The sequence below is a fragment of the Anomaloglossus baeobatrachus genome, chromosome 3 (genome assembly GCF_048569485.1).
Source record: "Anomaloglossus baeobatrachus isolate aAnoBae1 chromosome 3, aAnoBae1.hap1, whole genome shotgun sequence".
NCBI classification, from domain to species: Eukaryota; Metazoa; Chordata; class Amphibia; order Anura; family Aromobatidae; genus Anomaloglossus; species Anomaloglossus baeobatrachus.
The window spans coordinates 124282217-124301602 of record NC_134355.1 but is presented as its reverse complement, the minus strand read 5'-3'; the positions used below and the strand labels follow the sequence as shown (position 1 = coordinate 124301602).

At 48.2% G+C, this 19386-nt stretch overlaps 1 protein-coding gene across 1 annotated transcript in view; it reads right to left on the bottom strand.

The window, feature by feature from the left end:
• The window catches only part of EIF4A3 (eukaryotic translation initiation factor 4A3), a 43015-nt gene that overhangs the window by 22271 nt on the left and 1358 nt on the right, over nt 1-19386 (bottom strand). The window contains exons 2-9 of the mRNA XM_075338117.1: nt 17741-17813; nt 15454-15520; nt 8358-8420; nt 8099-8231; nt 7923-8003; nt 7127-7268; nt 6828-6966; nt 6202-6317 (exon numbers count right to left, since the gene is read on the bottom strand). Coding sequence (XP_075194232.1) covers nt 6202-6317; nt 6828-6966; nt 7127-7268; nt 7923-8003; nt 8099-8231; nt 8358-8420; nt 15454-15520; nt 17741-17813 — 814 coding nt within the window. The remainder of the gene's footprint in view (nt 1-6201; nt 6318-6827; nt 6967-7126; nt 7269-7922; nt 8004-8098; nt 8232-8357; nt 8421-15453; nt 15521-17740; nt 17814-19386) is intronic.

Sequence of the window (19386 nt, the reverse complement as noted above, 5' to 3'; positions counted from 1 at the left end):
TGTTGGTCCAGCTGAGGTGGGCCAGGGAACAAAGATTCAACAGAGTCCCTGTGCTGAGATACCGGCCTGGACTGCAAGGCTTCTAGTATCTTAGCCATAGTCTCAGAGAGTTTTGCAAACTCCGTCCCCGTCACCTGAACAGTGTTAGCAGGTGGCTCCCCCTGGGCCCCTCTTAGCAGAGGCTCCGGCTGAGTAAGTGCCACAGGGGCCGAACAGTGCACACAATGAGGGTCAGTGGAACCTGCCGGTAGCGGGGTCGTACATGCGGCGCAGGCAACATAATAAGCCTGTGTTTTGGCACCCCTGCCTTTCGTGGGCGCCATGCCATTATCTTCCCTGAGTAACACAATAGGGTATATAGCCAGAAATCAACTGTGCACCATACAGTGTAAAACATATATACCATAAACATATAATGTTACACTACTGCACAATGGGGCTAGCACCACAGGTGCTGCTTACCACCCGCCTAAAGCGGTTGTGAGGCCACCAGAGTCCCTGCCTGGGTCTCCCAGACTTTGTCCCCCTCTGCAGCGTCCGAGGAGCTGACAGGAATGGCTGCCGGCGTCCTGAGGAGAGGAGGGAGCCGTGGGCGTGACCCAGAAAGAGCGGGAACTGGTGCCCGCACTGTGCACAGTGAGAGGGGTGGAGTATGCAAAGCATGCTCCAGCCCTCAGTGCTGCTCGTTCTGTGCAGCGTCCCGCCCTTCCCCTGCCTGTCAGGGCTGTGGGCGGGAGGAAAGGAAACTAGGCCGCAAAAAGCCGGGGACTCTAGTAATAAACGCGGCCGCCGTAAAGGCGCGGCCGGCGTGAAAGTCCCCGGCGCACTACAAGTCCCAGCCGCGCCGCAGTGTTTCCATGGCCGCGGCGGTCAGTGCGGCAGTCCCTATACATAAACACACTCAGCAACGCTGAGTGTGTAATGGCACATATTAACCCGGTCAGCGCCGTGGTCCCCGGTGCACTAGCACACCCAGCAAAGCTGGAGTGTTGCTGTGCGCTGTCCCCACAGGGATACAGAGTACCTCCAAGTAGCAGGGCCATGTCCCTGAACGATACCCGGCTCCTATCCAGCAGGCTCCACAGGAGTTGTGGATGAAGCATGGTCTCAGTGCCTGGAGACCGATAGGATCCCACTTCACCCAGAGCCCTGAGGGGGATGGGGAAGGAAAACAGCATGTGGGCTCCAGCCTCCGTACCCGCAATGGATACCTCAACCTTACAACACCACCGACAAGAGTGGGGTGAGAAGGGAGCATGCTGGGGGCTCTATATGGGCCCACTTTTCTTCCATCCGACATGGTCAGCAGCTGCTGCTGACCAATCTGTGGAGCTGTGCGTGCGTGTCTGACCTCCTTCGCACAAAGCAAAAAACTGAGGAGCCCGTGGGAGCACGGGGGGTGTATAGGCAGAAGGGGAGGGGCTTAACACTTTTAAGTGTAATACTTTGTGCGGCCTCCGGAGGCATAGCCTATACACCCAATTGTCTGGGTCTCCCAATGGAGCGACAAAGAAAATCTATTTGGCGGGCTGAATAGAATTCTATTCTGTAGCCGTGGGAGATGGTAACCCACACCCACTGATTGAAGACGTGTTGAAACCACACGTCGCCCAAGAGGGAGAGCCTGCCACCGACCAAGGACCTTGCTGGCGCGGCCAGATAATCAAGAGGAGGCTGCCTGGTGGCCGCAGCTCCTGCGGACTTCTGAGGACGCGGCTTCATGCGCCAGTTGGTTTACGGACCTTGGCTGAGTTAGTGGACGAGGCCGAGGGCTTAGAGGACGACCAGTTAGAGGAACGAAAGGAACGAAACCTCGACTGGTTCCTGCCCTGGACAGGTTTCCTGGGTTAGTGGCATGGAAGTACTCTTCCTGCCAAAAGCTTCCTTAATAATTTCATCCAGGTGTTCACCGAATAGACTGGTCCCAGCAAAGGGAACCCAGCAAGGAACTTCTTAAAAAGTATCTGCCTTCCACTCTCGAAGCCACAGGAGCCTGCGGATAGCGAGGGAAGTAGCCGAGGCCACTGCAGTGCGGTGACAGTCTCCAGCATGGCAGACATGGCCTAGGATGAAAAGACTGAAGCCTGGAAGTTAAGGCAACCACTTCGGGCATAGAGTCCCTAGGTGAGGGGATGCATCTCCTCCAGAGAAGCAGAGATGGCTTTGAGAGCCCGCACTGCTGCCAAAGATGGGGAGAACGAGGCCCCTGCCGCCTCATATATAGATTTGGCCAGAAGGACAACCTGGCGGACAGTGGGATCCTTAGAGAGGAGCAGTCAGCCACTGATACAACTGTCCGGGCTAAAAGCCTAGACACCGGAGGGTCCACCCTTGGTGAATGAGCCCACTCCTTGACCACCACTGGTGGGAAGGGGAAACAGTCATTAGAACCACGCTTTGGGAAGCGTCTGTCAGGACAGACTCTGGGCTTGGACACAGTGGGCTGACAAACTGGAGTGGTTAAGGAACACACTCCTTGTTCTCTTAAGGTATACTAATGCCTTCCTGCTAGAGTGGAATGCACCCCTGATACAGGCTGATTGAGGTCCAGTACAAATATAATGGACGCAATCAAATCATTAGCATCTGCGTCACCTTCGGACAGATCAATGTACATGACGTAGCGTCCGAGCCCCTAGTAAAAGCATCCTCCTCGTCCTGCGAGTCGGCTCGTGAATCAGAGCTGCGGGACGAGGAAGGAAAGGGGACCCTGCGACTCCATTTTAGGAGGACGGGGACTGAGACCAGATGAGGAATCCTCTGTGAGCTTTGCTGAGCGAGCCGTAGCAGCAGAAGCGCCCTGAAAAGGGGGCTGATGCAATGCTCAGCAGTGTCCGGGACAGCTGTCCCCTGGAGAGAGGGATTCTGCCCAAACCGGGGGATCAGCCACCGGAGCCGGAGCAGCTGGAGGGACCACTGATGAGCTTCCAGGCTGAGAGACCACTATGTTAGAGCAAGCATCACAATGTGGTTATGTGCTCGGTACAGGCAGTACGAGTCTACATGCAGTGTATAATAAGAACAGCCTTGCAGCCTTGCTCTGATGTGAGACATGCTGCAGAAGTGGGGGCTCTGTCCAGAATGACCCCCAGCAGAGTATATAAACAGAGTATATAAGCAGCTGCACAACCGGAGGTTGTGGCTTGCCAGACCGTTTAACATAGGGACATCTCTGTGCCCTCCAGATCCCCCAGCCCAGGCCCCCATTTGTCACAATGTGGTTATGCAGACATTGAGAACGCTGAGAAAATGGCGCCGGAGCGAGGAGAGGGGGCGGGGCCTACTCTGAGAGCAGGATCTGGAGGGCAAATGAGGTATACAGGGGAGGGAATCCTTCCTCAGTGAGGAGTGTCCGTTCCCTGTGCTGAACAGCCGGTGGGCAGAGCCACACTGTCCCTCTGCACTGACTGACATGCAGGGGTAGAGAATCGAAACTAGGCCTCAGGCGAAGCCGGGGCCTAGATTTAAACATGCGGCCAGCGTGCAGGCACCATCGGCGCGGTTCTCCAGTGAAAACTGGAGAACCGGCCGGAAATGTTAACACAGTCATATAACACACTCTCCCCAACATATAAAGTACAAGGGACCCCTGGAAAGACCACTGTCTGTGGTAATAACGTCTCAGTACTTAGCTTGTGAGACGCAGGTGCCAGGTCCCTGGGAGGTGAGCGCTCCGTCCGGCAGGATCCTGAAAAGGGCTGCAGATGGAGACCGGTCTCCTGCAAAGCAGTGAGAACCGTGATGGCTCCCACTTCAAGCCAGAGCCCGAGGGGATGGTGAAGGAGCGCGGCATGTGAAGGCTCCAGCCTTGTAAAATCAACCTTAACAGCACCGCCGACACAGTGGGGTGAGAAGGGACATGCCGGGAGTCCAGATTGGACCCGCTTTTCTTCCAAATCTTTGAAATCAAAAATCAAAAATCAGAGGATGCATGTGTGTGTGTGACCTCCTGAACACAAAGCATTGAACTGGTTGGATTTGTCATCCGGGGAGTGTATATGCTCGGAGGGAGGAGCTACACTTTTAGTGTAGTACTTTGTGTGTCCTCCGGAGGCAGAAGCTATACACCCATGGTCTGGGTCTCCCATAAGGAACGATGAAGAAATCCCCTTGGGTCATTGAGGCAATGACTGACCGCAGAGACTCCATGCGAAAATGCCGCACCTGAACATGCTTGTTGAGAAGCTTGAGATCCAGGATGGGCCGGAAGGAACCGTCCTTTTTGGGGACTAGGAAGAGATTTGAGTAGAAACCTCTGAACCGTTCCCCATTGTCTGGGTCTCCCATAGGAACGATAAAAAAATAAGAATTATTCTTACCGTTAATTCGATTTCTAGGACCTTCCACGACAGCATAGGAGGTTGTCTCTCCACGCCCTAATTGGGACAGGAAGTTCAAGAGGTTTAAAAGGACCCTCCCACCTCCCATAGCCAGTGTCTTACAAAGAACCCATAGCAAATGAGAAGTACAACATATCCATGAATATATGAATATAAAAGGGGAGGGAATTACCTGCTGTCGTGGAAGGTCCTAGAAATCGAATTAACGGTAAGAATAATTCTTATTTCTCTAGTCCCTTCCACGACAGCATAGGAGGAATACCAAAGAATTGATACCTAGGGGGGGACCACAGCCTGCAGGACTGTCCTGCCAAAAGCCAATCCCTGCTGGAATCCGGATCCAGACAATAATGCTTCGTGAAAGTATGGAGGGAAGACCACGTAGCCGCCTTGCAGATCTGCTCAGAAGAAGCCCCTGCCCATGCAGCCCAGGAGACAGAGGTAGCCCCGGTGGAGTGCGCCGTGAATCCGGTAGGCGAAGAGAGATGCTGAGCGAGGTAGGCGTCTCAAATTGCCCGCACAATCCAGTTGGCGACGGCACTCTTAGCCACCTTCCTGCCCTTATGTCGGCCAAAGGGCTGGATGAACAGGATATAATCAAGGCGCCAGGAAGCAGTAACCTCCAGGTAGTGCAACACTGTCCGACGAACAACCAAAGAATGAAACCTCTCCATGCCCCATGGGGACAGGAAAGACACTGGCTATGGGAGGTGGGAGGGTCCTTTTAAACCTCTTGAACTTCCTGTCCCAATTAGGGCGTGGAGAGACAACCTCCTATGCTGTCGTGGAAGGGACTAGAGAAAATGGTACCGTTAAAAACGTCAGCTCGAGACGCAATAAATAAGCCGCCACTGAGCCATAGATCCCAAAAAATGAGAACGCTACGGGTCATGGAATATGGTGCAAAACGTGCGCCACTTTTTTCGGACAAAATTCCGATTTTTTTTTAACCCCTTATATAAAAGTAAACCTATACATGTTTGGTGTCTACGAACTCGCACTGACCTGAGGCATCACACCCATACATCAGTTTTACCATATAGTGAACACAGTGAATAAAATCTCTCAAAAACTATAGTGCTATTGCACTTTTGCAATTTTTCTGCATTTGGAATTTTTTTACAGTTTTCCAGTACACTATATGGTAAAACTGAGGCTTTCATTTAAAAGTACAGCTCGTTCCGCAAAAAATGAGCCCTCACATGACCATATTGACTGAAAAAAAAAAAAAAAGTTACATCTCAGAAAAAGAATGGAGAAAAAAAAAAACGGAAAGCGAAATATCGGCCGGTCGTGAAGGGGTTAAATGTGTGTGCCCATGCATGACATGTAGAGTGAGTATTAGTATGTTCATCTGCCACTGCTATTTCCGGTATCAGAGCCACTTTCTTCTCTCGTCAGTGATGTTTCCCCTCTGCAGACTGTCTGGTCACGCTGTGTGATCCGGAAGTTACTTTTACAATGCAGGTCTATGGTGCGTCAGAACGAGGCTCCATAGGCATTCACTGTAAATGAGACTTCTGGCTCAAGCATAGAGTGTAGAATGAGACGGCAGGTCTCATTTGCGGTGACGTCACTGAGAAGGGCAGAAGGCTGGCGGTGGACACTGGAGAGAACAGTGGTAGGTGAGTACAGTATAGTAACACTCACTACATTACAGAAGTATAAATTAAAGCAATAATAATAAATGATACAAAATTAAAAAGGTCGTGGGACTGGTTCTTTAAAAAGGGAAGTGTGAATGTGTTAAACCCAAGGCCAAGCGAACAGCTCATAAATCAGGGATGCTGAATTTGTCAGCCAGAAAGCTGGCCACTGGCAAAAGAATCCTGCACATCCAACACAATGATTACATATATACCTGGCACCAGATCTGAATTCCTTCATGATGGACTCTCTCTCTTTCTGGGGCATGTCACCGTGCATTGAGGACACAGTGAAGTTAGCCTCCCTCATTTTCTCTGTCAACCAATCAACCTATAAAGAATAGAAACAAAAAGATTTTATAAAGAAAACAGTTAAAATGACACCTTCAAAAGTGGGAGTTTTCACCACAAAAAAATACTGTATGTGAGGGCACTCCAGGAATCTGACAACTGATGTGATGATCAGAGACACATATAGCCAACCATCATTTATGGCAATCAGGAGCATGATTAGTTACCCTTCTTTTATATATTATCTGATTAAAAGGAATTGAAATGGTAAAAATAAAATAAATAAATGGGGAATATCATAACAAAAAGGTACTAGTGAAACAAGTCACTGTCTTAGATCATTTTAATTAGATATATATCTCTATCTCTCCCATATATATATATATATATATATATATATATATATATATATATATATATATATATATATATATATATATATATATATATATTTTATTTTTTTTTACTTAAATGACACACACCTACCTATTATACATAAACAAAAAAAAGATTAGGGTGTAAGAATGACCTTTCACAAATAGTTCCTCACCTTTCTTTTGGTGTTGCAGAAGATCACTGCTTGTGTAATGGTGAGTGTATCGTACAGATCACATAATGTGTCAAATTTCCATTCTTCCCGCTCCACTGCCACAAAAAACTGCTTAATGCCTTCCAGCGTCAACTCATCACTGTAAGAAGAGAGACCAGAATGAAACTGTGGCTTATCCACTAACACTGCAATATTACAGTGGACCACAAGTAAGTTTATTACTACAGAGATGAGCAATGGTCTCTCATCAATCAAAACCATTAAGTAAATGGGAAGAAAAGCTGCAGCTAAACAATTACCGTTTCACCAGGATACGGATGGGATCAGTCATGAACTTATTGGTCATTTCCAGGATTTCATGAGGAAGCGTGGCACTGATCAGACACACCTGTGTAGCGGGTGGCAGGTACCTATAGACATCATAAATCTGTTCTTTGAAACCTGAAAAGCAAAGATTATTCAGAAATTAAAAGCATAAACTTAGGCAAGAGAATAAAATCTAACATTGATGCAGCTAATGCAGTTTCATCACTGTGTTACAGTAAACTGCAATGCCATCAGCACCGAGCAATCTCATCGCGACTGCAAGATTCAGGCGGTCAATCTGTTTATGAGACCCAGCTCTGATCGGATCAGTTACTGTTGGGTGCCGGGTATGTCACAGCATGTAAGCTGTATGGAACAGTCAGCTCCTGAGCCCGCTGAATGCAGCAGGTGTACACATTGCCATTAATTACAGAGAGGGATATTTATTTAAAAAAAAAAAAAAAAGACACACCCCTAAACATGTGTTGGAAAAGGGGGAGGGGTGAAGTTAAAAAAAAAAAAAAAAAAAAAAAAAAAAGAACCAGGAGAGCGCAGCTATAAATTATACATTGATCTACTGTGGCCAAGTTAAAATTCACAGCTCTGAACATGAAATTCTTAGTTGACTATTCAGATCTAAATTGTATGAAGCCCACTGCCATGTCACAATGAACATTAGTGAGTCAAGAGCATTAAGGTGTGGCATTGTGCTGAACCATAGTAGATCAATATATAGGATTGTGATCTGAAAAGGTTTTGCTTTTGGAGAAGGTCATATGGAAGACAAACCTTTATTAAGCATCTCATCAGCTTCATCCAAAACGAGCATCTTAATAGCCCGCGTTCTTAAACTTCTGCGGCGAATCATATCTATGTGTAATAAAATGGAGACAATGATAAATTCATCCAAGAAAACATCTGAAAACTCATTACAAAGAAATAGCAAGTCGGAATGAAAGGCTTACCAAAGACGCGGCCTGGTGTGCCGGCAACTACATGCTGCCCATAATCCAGTTTTCTGATATCTTCTCCTACATTGGTTCCTCCGATACACGCATGACACTGGACATTCATGTAGTCCCCCAAGGCAAGGAGAACCTGGAATTGGAGGCAGCGTGTTAAGATTATTAAATATTCTCCTATTGGGGGATTTATCCAAACTAGTTTAAAAATGAATTAGTAAAATAAAAGCCACCTGAAAGACAAGAAGCTAATCTGTTTTACCTTCTGAATCTGTCCGGCCAATTCTCTGGTTGGTGCTAAAATCAACGCCTGTGTTTCTCTGACCTAGAAATCAAAACGTAGTTATGATTTATAATGAAACATAAAATACATTAACAGAACAACAATTCAATATGTACAAACAACAGAATCCTAACACGGGTATACTGACCGGCCATTTAGTAAATTAAATGTCTTAAAGTCTTAAAGGAGATGGGGTGAGAAGTGCCTCTAAATCAAGGTAGGTGTCCAATATGTCCTGATGGACCACACCCCTAGAAAATTACCAAACAAGGCCCATTTAACGAATCTGATAGTGACCACGATGTCTGGAGCGCTCGAGAATCTCCTGACCTGACCTGGAGCTGCTGAGTTCAGGTGAGGAGACTGGTCATAATCGGACATTGAATGTTGGACTTGTGGAACGGACCCCAATGCAAAATTAGTTAATGGATTACAACTTCATTTAAAAAAAAAATTAAAAAAGAAGGGAATTTTGTTTACTTACCGTAAATTCCTTTTCTTCTAGCTCCTATTGGGAGACCCAGACAATTGGGTGTATAGCTTCTACCTCCGGAGGCCACACAAAGTATTACACTTTAAAAAGTGTAACCCCTCCCCTCTGCCTATACACCCTCCCGTGCATCACGGGCTCCTCAGTTTTGGTGCAAAAGCAGGAAGGAGGAAACTTATAAATTGGTCTAAGGTAAATTCAATCCGAAGGATGTTCGGAGAACTGAACCATGAACCAAAAGAACAATTCAACATGAACAACATGTGTACACAAAAGAACAACAGCCCGAAGGGAACAGGGGCGGGTGCTGGGTCTCCCAATAGGAGCTAGAAGAAAAGGAATTTACGGTAAGTAAACAAAATTCCCTTCTTTGTCGCTCCATTGGGAGACCCAGACAATTGGGACGTCCAAAAGCAGTCCCTGGGTGGGTAAAAGAATACCTCGATAAAAAGAGCCGAAAAAACGGCCCCCTCTTACAGGTGGGCAACCGCCGCCTGAAGGACTCGCCTACCTAGGCTGGCATCTGCCGAAGCATATGCATGCACCTGATAGTGTTTCGTGAAAGTGTGCAGACTCGACCAGGTAGCCGCCTGACACACCTGCTGAGCCGTAGCCTGGTGCCGCAATGCCCAGGATGCACCCACGGCTCTGGTAGAATGGGCTTTCAGCCCTGAAGGAATCGGAAGCCCAGAAGAACGGTAGGCTTCAAGAATCGGTTCCTTGATCCACCGAGCCAAGGTTGACTTGGAAGCCTGCGACCCCTTACGCTGGCCAGCGACAAGGACAAAGAGCGCATCAGAACGGCGCAAGGGCGCCGTGCGAGAAATGTAGAGCCGGAGTGCTCTCACTAGATCTAACAAATGCAAATCATTTTCACATTGGTGAACTGGATGAGGGCAAAAAGAAGGTAAGGAGATATCCTGATTGAGATGGAAAGGGGATACCACCTTAGGAAGAAATTCCAGGACCGGACGCAGAACCACCTTATCCTGGTGAAAAACCAGGAAGGGGGCTTTGCATGACAGCGCTGCAAGCTCAGACACTCTCCGGAGTGATGTAACTGCCACTAGAAAGGCCACCTTCTGCGAAAGACGTGATAGAGAGACATCCCGCAGTGGCTCGAAAGGTGGTTTCTGAAGAGCCTTTAGCACTCTGTTAAGATCCCATGGTTCCAGCGGCCTCTTGTAAGGTGGGACTATGTGGCAAACTCCCTGCAGGAACGTGCGGACCTGCGGAAGCCTGGCTAGACGCTTTTGAAAAAACACAGAAAGCGCCGATACTTGTCCCTTGAGAGAGCCGAGAGACAAACCCTTGTCCATTCCGGATTGCAGGAATGAAAGAAAAGTGGGCAAGGCAAACGGCCAGGGAGTAAAACCCTGATCAGAGCACCAGGATAAGAAGATCCTCCAAGTCCTGTGATAGATCTTGGCGGACGTTGGTTTCCTGGCCTGTCTCATAGTGGCGATGACAGCTTGAGATAACCCTGAGGACGCTAGGAGCCAGGACTCAATGGCCACACAGTCAGGTTGAGGGCCGCAGAATTCAGATGGAAAAATGGCCCTTGAGACAGCAAGTCTGGTCGGTCTGGGAGTGCCCACGGTTGACCCACCGTGAGGTGCCACAGATCCGGGTACCACGACCTCCTCGGCCAGTCTGGAGCGACGAGGATGGCGCGGCGGCAGTCGGACCTGATCTTGCGTAACACTCTGGGCAGCAGTGCCAGAGGAGGAAATACATAAGGCAGTCGAAACTGCGACTAATCCTGAACTAATGCGTCCGCCGCCAGAGCTCTGTGATCTTGAGACCGTGCCATGAATGCCGGACTTTGTTGTTGTGTCGAGACACCATGAGGTCGACGTCCGGCGCTCCCCAGCGGCGACAGATCTCTTGAAACACGTCCGGGTGAAGAGACCATTCCCCTGCGTCCATGTCCTGGCGACTGAGAAAGTCTGCTTCCCAGTTTTCTACGCCCGGGATGTGAACTGCAGAGATGGTGGAGGCTGTGGCCTCCGCCCACAGCAGAATCCGCCGAACTTCTTGGAAGGCTTGACGACTGCGTGTGCCGCCCTGGTGGTTGATGTACGCGACCGCCGTGGCGTTGTCCTACTGTATGCGGATCTGCCTGCCCTCCAGCCACTGATGGAACGCCTTTAGGGCTAGATACACTGCCCTTATCTCCAGAAAATTGATCTGAAGGGAGGACTCTGTCGGAGTCCAGGTTCCCTGAGCCCTGTGGTGGAGAAAAACCGCTCCCCACCCTGACAGACTCGCGTCCGTCGTGACCACAGCCCAGGATGGGGGCAGGAAGGATTTTCCCCTCGACAAAGAAGTGGGAAGAAGCCACCACTGAAGAGAGGTTTTGGTTGCCAGTGAAAGAGATACGTTCCTGTCTAGGGACGTCGACCTCCTGTCCCATTTGCGGAGAATGTCCCATTGAAGTGGACGCAGATGAAACTGCGCAAAGGGAACTGCCTCCATTGCTGCCACCATCTTCCCTAGGAAGTGCATGAGGCGCCGCAAGGGGTGTGACTGGGCCCGAAGAAGAGAGTGCACCCCTGTCTGCAGCGAACGCTGTTTGTCCAGCGGAAGCTTGACTATCGCTGAGAGAGTATGAAACTCCATCCCGAGGTAAGTCAGTGATTGGGTCGGTGTCAATTTTGACTTTGGGAAATTGATGATCCACCCGAACCTCTGGAGAGTCTCCAGAGCAATGGTCAGGCTGTGTTGGCATGCCGCCCGGGAGGGAGCCTTGACTAGGAGATCGTCTAAGTAAGGGATCACCGAGTGGCCCTGAGAGTGTAGGACCGCCACCACGGATGCCATGACCTTGGTGAAGACCCGTGGGGCTGTCGCCAGGCCGAAAGGCAGTGCCACAAACTGAAGGTGTTCGTCCCCGATGGCGAAACGCAGGAAGCGTTGATGCTCCGGTGCAATCGGCACATGGAGATAAGCATCCCTGATGTCGATTGATGCTAGGAAGTCTCCTTGGGACATCGAAGCGATGACAGAGCGGAGAGATTCCATCCGAAACCGTCTGGTTCTCACATGTCTGTTGAGCAGTTTGAGGTCCAGAACGGGACGGAATGATCCGTCCTTCTTTGGCACCACGAACAAGTTGGAGTAAAAACCGTGACCACGTTCTTGAAGGGGAACGGGGATCACAACTCCTTCTGTCTTCAGAGTGTTCACCGCCTGAAAAAGTGCATCGGCTCGCTCGGGGGGCGGGGATGTTCTGAAGAAACGAGTCGGAGGACGAGAGCTGAGCTCTATCCTGTAACCGTGAGACAGAATGTCTCTCACCCATCGGTCTTGGACATGTGGCCACCAGGCGTCGCAAAAGCGGGAGAGCCTGCCACCGACCGAGGATGCGGTTTGGGGAGGCCGAAAGTCATGAGGCGGCCGCCTTGGAGACGGTGCCTCCGGCGGTCTTTGGAGGACGTGACTTAGACCGCCATGCATCAGAGTTCCTCTGGCCCTTCTGTGGCCTGTTGGACGTGGATGATTGGGACCTGGCTGAGGGCCGAAAGGACCGAAACCTCGATTGAATTTTTCGTTGCTGAGGTCTGTTTGGTTTGGACTGGGGTAAGGACGAGTCCTTTCCCTTGGATTGCTTAATAATTTCATCCAATCGCTCGCCAAACAAACGGTCGCCAGAAAATGGCAAACCGGTTAAGAAATTCTTGGAAGCAGAGTCTGCCTTCCATTCGCGTAGCCACATGGCCCTGCGGACTGCCACCGAATTGGCGGACGCTACCACTGTACGGCTCGCAGAGTCCAGGACTGCATTCATGGCGTAGGATGAAAATACCGACGCCTGAGAAGTCAAAGACGCAACTTGCAGAGCAGAGGTACGTGTGACCGCATTAATCTCAGACAGACAAGCTGAGATAGCTTGGAGTGCCCACACTGCTGCAAAGGCTGGGGCAAAAGACGCGCCTGTGGCTTCATAGATGGATTTCATCAGGAGTTCTATCTGCCTGTCAGTGGCATCCTTGAGCGATGAACCATCTGCCACTGATACTACGGATCTAGCCGCCAGTCTAGAGACTGGAGGATCCACCTTGGGACATTGAGCCCAACCCTTAACTACGTCAGCGGGGAAGGGGTAACGTGTGTCATTAAGACGCTTAGAAAAGCGCTTGTCCGGAAATGCTCTGTGCTTCTGGACAGCATCTCTGAAGTTAGAGTGATCGAAAAACGCGCTCCGTGTATGTTTGGGAAACCTGAACTGGTGTTTCTCCTGCTGAGAAGCCGACTCCTCTACAGGTGGAGGCGGGGGAGATAGATCTAACACCTGGTTGATGGACGCTATAAGGTCATTTACTATGGCGTCCCCTTCCGTTGTATCAAGATTGAGAGCAACGTCAGGGTCAGAGCCCTGAGCTGCGACCTTCGCTTCATCCTCCAGAGAGTCCTCAAGTTGAGACCCCGAACAGTGTGATGAAGTCGGGGAAGGTTCCCAGCGAGCCCGCTTAGCCGGTCTGGGACTGCGGTCCGTGTCGGAGTCCTCCCCGTGAGACCTAGGTGTCACCCCAGGAGCACGCTGCTGCGCAGACCGAGAGGGGCCTGGGGGCGATGAACTCACAGTGCCCGAGGCCTGTGTAAGGACCGGTCTGGACTGCAAGGCTTCTAGTATCTTAGCAGACCATCTGTCCATAGACTGAGCCATGGATTGTGAAAGCGACTCAGAGAGTTTCTCAGCCAAAACTGCAAACTCTGTCCCTGCCACCTGGACAGTGGAAGCAGGGGGTTCTACCTGAGCCGAGGGTCCCACCAGTGCCCGAGGCTCCGGCTGAGCGAGTGCAACAGGGGCCGAGCATTGCTCACAGTGAGGGTAGGTGGAACCTGCAGGTAACATAGCCGCACAAGAGGTACAGGTTGCAAAATAACCCTGTGTCTTGGCACCCTTGCTCTTTGCGGACGACATGCTGTTGTCTCCTCGGAGAGCGATCACTGAGGGTATATAGCCAAAAGCAAAACAATGTGGCCGAACAGAGAATAATATAATATAATATAATATAATATAATATAATATAATATAATATATTATATTATATTATATTATATTATATTATTACGAAAACGGCATGTGGCTCCAGCCTTTGTACCCGCAATGGGTACCTCAACCTTAACAGCACCGCCGACTTAGTGGGGTGAGAAGGGAGCATGCCGGGGGCCCTGTGGGGCCCCTCTTTTCTTCCATCCGATACAATCAGCAGCTGCTGCTGACTAAAATGGGAGCTTGAGTGAATGTGTGCCTCCTTCAACACAAAGCATAAAACTGAGGAGCCCGTGATGCACGGGAGGGTGTATAGGCAGAGGGGAGGGGTTACACTTTTTAAAGTGTAATACTTTGTGTGGGCTCCGGAGGCAGAAGCTATACACCCAATTGTCTGGGTCTCCCAATGGAGCGACAAAGAAAATACTGAGCTGGAGAATCATTTAGCCAGATAAAATTTGACCATATAGTGAACATTGTGGACCAAAAAAAAAAAAATGGTGGAATTGCACTTTTTTTTTGCAATTTTACTGTAGTTGGAATGTTTTTCATTTTCTAGTATATTATATGGTAAAATGAATGACATCATTCAAAAATATAAACTTGTCCTGAACCCTGCCAGGAGGATGAACGTTGTTTGCCTCCCAGCAGCAGTGTTCAATGTGCAAGCGCTGGTGAAGTTCAGGATGCTATTGACCTGTAGATTAACCCTATATCTGCAGGTTAATAGTATTTTTCCACAACACTTCCACAACCGCTCAGACAAAATAGTAAAGAGTGCAGCCAGAGTCGGACGATTGGCTTCAGAGGGCACGAGACACAATGTCACGTCTCCCACTGGCAATAGCGTCACAGATATCTCTGGAATGGCACAGCTGTGGGAGGAGAGTATACGCTGTTTATTTTAATTAAGGTCCTGAATTTATTACGCAGGTAGGGTCCAGTAGTGAATAAAGCTTTTCATTGTATTATGATGTTAACCCCTTCACGACCAAGGACACATACATATATACACACACACACATATACTATATACACATACATACATACACATCCTTGGCATCTCTGTCCCTTTAATTCCCTGCATGACTGCTGATCTGATGACATGTGCAGCTGAGATCCACCCGTGATTGTTAACCCCTTAGATTGTGCTATCAAACTCTGACAGCGCTATCTAACACGCATTAATCATGTAGTTTCCCGCCACCAACTGTGCTCCCATGACACAATTACGGGGCACCAATGGGTTGCCATGACAGTGTGGGGGGGGGGGGGGTCAGAAGATTACCAGTCGCAGTTATGATTTCTGTGAATGGCGGAAGAGCGTCGGCCTTCACAGGAGATCAGCATTTCTGCTGTTAAGAGTTATGCTGAAGCATCGCTCTGATCAGCAGACGCGATCAAAAAAAAAAAAAAAATAAAAAAAAAAAAAAAAAAAAGTGTAGGCATAAAAAAGGATGAAAAAATGAAAAGAGAATAGCCCAAGAGTGAAAGGGTTAATAAATTATTACTTGCCGCATGGAAAACATGAATACTGTTCTAAATGAAGCATCACAGGATTGGTTATAACTAAAAAGTAAAATTACCTGAATATCCAAACACTGAAGAACAGACACACAAAATGTAGCCGTTTTGCCTGTACCAGACTGTGATCTGAAAGACAAAAGCAAATACATCAAGTCATAAATGACATAGCCTAAAGACTGGATTGCAGTGAATACATACATCAGCTTTAGGTTATCATAAAAGAAAGAACATTACTGGACCACAACGTGACGGCCCCAAATAAGTTACAATGGGGACTGTCAGAATCTGGTCAGGTTCTTCCTTTTTTACATCAAGATAGCACTACCACCTGCTGACAAAATAATGGAAGAAGAAAAAACAGATGAAGACGCCAACACAGTTATGAACAAAGCTTTAAAGTGGTATTCCACCTCCAAGATCCTATAAATATGTAGTAGGTGTAATAATAATAATAATAATAATAATAATAATAATAATAATAATAATAATAATAATAATAATAATATCAAATACCTCCAATAACAAATGTAGTATACTTCTACTGATTAGCTATGTCGCCTAGCTCTCATGCAGGACATTGCAGCCTAGGTATCCATGTTTACGTCCACTCATATAGAGACAGTTAGTTGCCCATGGTCGTAACCATGGATACCTAAGCTGCAACGCCCTGCACATGAGGTAAGTGACATATCTATCTAATCAGGAGAACTGTACTAAATTTCTAAATGGAGGTATTTGTTGTTATTATTATTGTTACTACACCTACTACATATTGGGATAGGATCTTAGAAATGGGAATAATCCTTTAAGCAAAAAAAAAAAAAATAAAAAATCATGGTTGGAGTCTACAGCTCTTTTACATCTCTAGATCATTGCACTTGCAAATTCGTATTCCTGGCATGTTAAGGTGCATGGCTGATGCCTCGGAGGGGCTATTCTGAATGTACACATTTGGCGGCTTTCACACTACGTTTTTTTAACATGCGTCATGAACGTTTTTTTAACGCAAAAACTGATCCAGTGCAAATGCGTTTTCATTTCAATGCATTTGCAATGGACTCAACATGCGTTTGCGTGCGTTATAGTGAGGATCCAGCGACTTGCAGTTTTTTAACTTTTTTCAAAAACGCTACTTGTAGCGTTTTTGAGCTGCGTCCAAATACTGCAAATTGCTGGATCCTGACTATACTGCACACAAACGCATGTGAACGCTGGCATGCTGATAGACAGGATCCTGCTTGATCTACTGAGCATGCCCAGAAACCAGCCTCGCGTGATCAGTCTCTCTCTCTCCCCCTCCCTCTCTCCCCCGCCTGAGAGCGGAGGACACTCGTAACCAAGGTAAATATTGGGTAACCACGGGCTTAGTTACCCGATGTTTATCTTTGTTACGTGTGCAGGGAGCAGGCAGCCCTGCTCCTAGCAGCTGCAGACGCTCGTAACCAATGTAAATATTGGGTATCCAAGCAAGTTACCCGATGTTTACCTTGGTTACAAGCCTCCGCAGCTGTCGGATGTCGGCTCCCAGTCTCACGTTCAGTTCCCCTCACTCCCGATCACATGACTCCAATGCCCGCCCATAAACTTAAAGTGACAGGATCCTGCAAAATAACACATGCGTTTTTCTTTGCAATAACAGGATCCACTTTTGCAGCAAAAAAACGTTCATGACGAATGCTAAAAAAACGTAGTGTGAAAGTAGCCTTAATGAGGTTTCTACAAACTGCAGAAAACATTCACATAGGAAATGATCACTACCAGAGATAGAAGATTTAATATGCAGCTGATTATCATTGGACAAAATAAGGAAAACTAAAGCAAATCGTCATCAATAACCTCTTGTGTGAATGGATGTGTATAAGATCGCACTCTGAGCATTCACAAAGCTGCTGCATGTGTACACTGCCTAAACCCTGCACAAAGCTGCCCATAGAAATCAACATGGCCCCCATTCAGACAAATGGAAAAGCTGAGCCAGCCAGTATCTCCCCATTATGGCTTACAATGGGTAATGATAATTGTGCTCCCGGCCTCTATGGAATCCATTAATGGGTTTCTCGGTGATCAAATTTTGATAGTGTTACTGCACAGCACATAACCGCTGCAGCCTGTCACTGGGCTCAGTGGTAATGTTGATGTTGACAGCGCACGCTTTCTTTTCAGTCCAGTGATTGGCTGTGTAGCCTATGAAAGGCTGGAGAGAGGCATTACTAGAGCAGGGATCACCAAGTAAACCAATTTTTGTGATTTTTAACCCCACCCAACACAAAAAAAAAAGAAAATGGAGCACAGATACCCATCAAAAGCAAATGTAATAGATATTGTGCAACTCCCACAATTACTTACTGTGCAATTACATCTCTGCCTTTAATGATCTGTTTAATCGCCCTCTGTTGAATGGCGGACGGCTTCTCAAACCCTGAAAAGTAAATTTAAGGCCATGTAAATGCAAAAAAGGAAAGTAAATACAGACCACAGTCAGAAGAATCCAACAATTTGTATAACTGTGGCTTCCATAACAGAGAAGGGGGTCCCACTGTAGGTACCGGGTGTGGGATGATCTTGTTCTAAAGGCCACGTCTCACTAAGCAACATCGCTGCTGAGGCACAACTTGCTAGCGATGTTGCTGTGTGTGACATCCAGCAACAACCTGGCCCCTGCTGTGAGGTCGCTGGTTGTCGCTGAATGTCGTGGACCATATTTTTAGTTGTTGCTCTCCCGCTGTGAAGCACAGATCGCTGTGTGTGACAGCGACAGAGCAACAACTGAGCAGGGAGCCGGCTTCTGCGGACACTGGTAACCAATGTAAATATCGGGTAACCAAGAAGCCCTTTCCTTAATTACCCGATATTTACCTTTGTTACCAGCGTCCGCTGCTCTCACGCTGTCAGTGCTGGCTCCCTGCACACATAGCCAGACTACACATCGGGTAATTAACCCGATGTGTACTGTGGCTAGGAGTGCAGGGAGCCAGCGCTAAGCGGTGTGCGCTGGTAACCAAGGTAAATATCGGGTTGGTTACCCGATATTTACCAAGCGCAGCATCGCTTCCATGCGACGCTGCTGGCTGGGGGCTGGTCACTGGTGAGATCTGCCTGTGTGACAGCTCACCAGCAACCCGTGTAGCGACGCTCCAGCGATCCCTGCCAGGTCAGGTTGCTGGTGGGATCGCTGGAGCATCGCTTAGGCTGCTTTCACACTACGTCTTTTTAACATGCGTCCTGAACGTTTTTTTAACGCAAAAACGGATCCAGTGCAAATGCGTTTTCACTTCAATGCATTTGCAATGGACTCGCGTTAACATGTGTTCACCTGCGTTTGCGTGCGTTATAGTGAGGATCCAGCGACTTGCAGTTTTTTAACATCTTTCAAAAACGCTACATGTAGCGTTTTTGAGCTGCGTCCAAATACTGCAAATCGCTGGATCCTGACTAAACAGCACGCAAATGCATGTGAACGCTGGCATGCTGATAGACAGGATCCTGCTTGCTCTACTGAGCATGCCCAGAAACCAGTCTCGCGTGATCAGTCCCTCTCTCCTACCTCTCTGTCTCTCCCCCTCCTCCACCTGAGAGCTGTGGGCATTCGTAACCAAGGTAAATATCAGGTAACCACTTATCTTAGTTACCCGATGTTTACGTTGGTTACGTGTGCAGGGAGCCCGGCTCCTAGCAGCTGCAGATGCTCGTAACCAAAGTAAATATCGGGTATCCAAGCAAGTTACCCGATGTTTACCTTGGTTACGAACCTCCGCAGTTGTAAGAAGCCGGCTCCCAGTCTGGCACGTTTAGTTCCCATCACTCCCGATCACATGACTCCAATGCCTGCCCCTAAACATCCAGTGACAGGATCCTGCAAAGTAACACATGCGTTTGCATGCGTTTTTTGCTGTAAAAGCAGGATCCGCTTTTGCAGTAAAAAAACGTTCAGGACGCATGTTAAAAAGACGTAGTGTGACGGTACCTTAACCCACAAGGAAACCTCTCAGGTC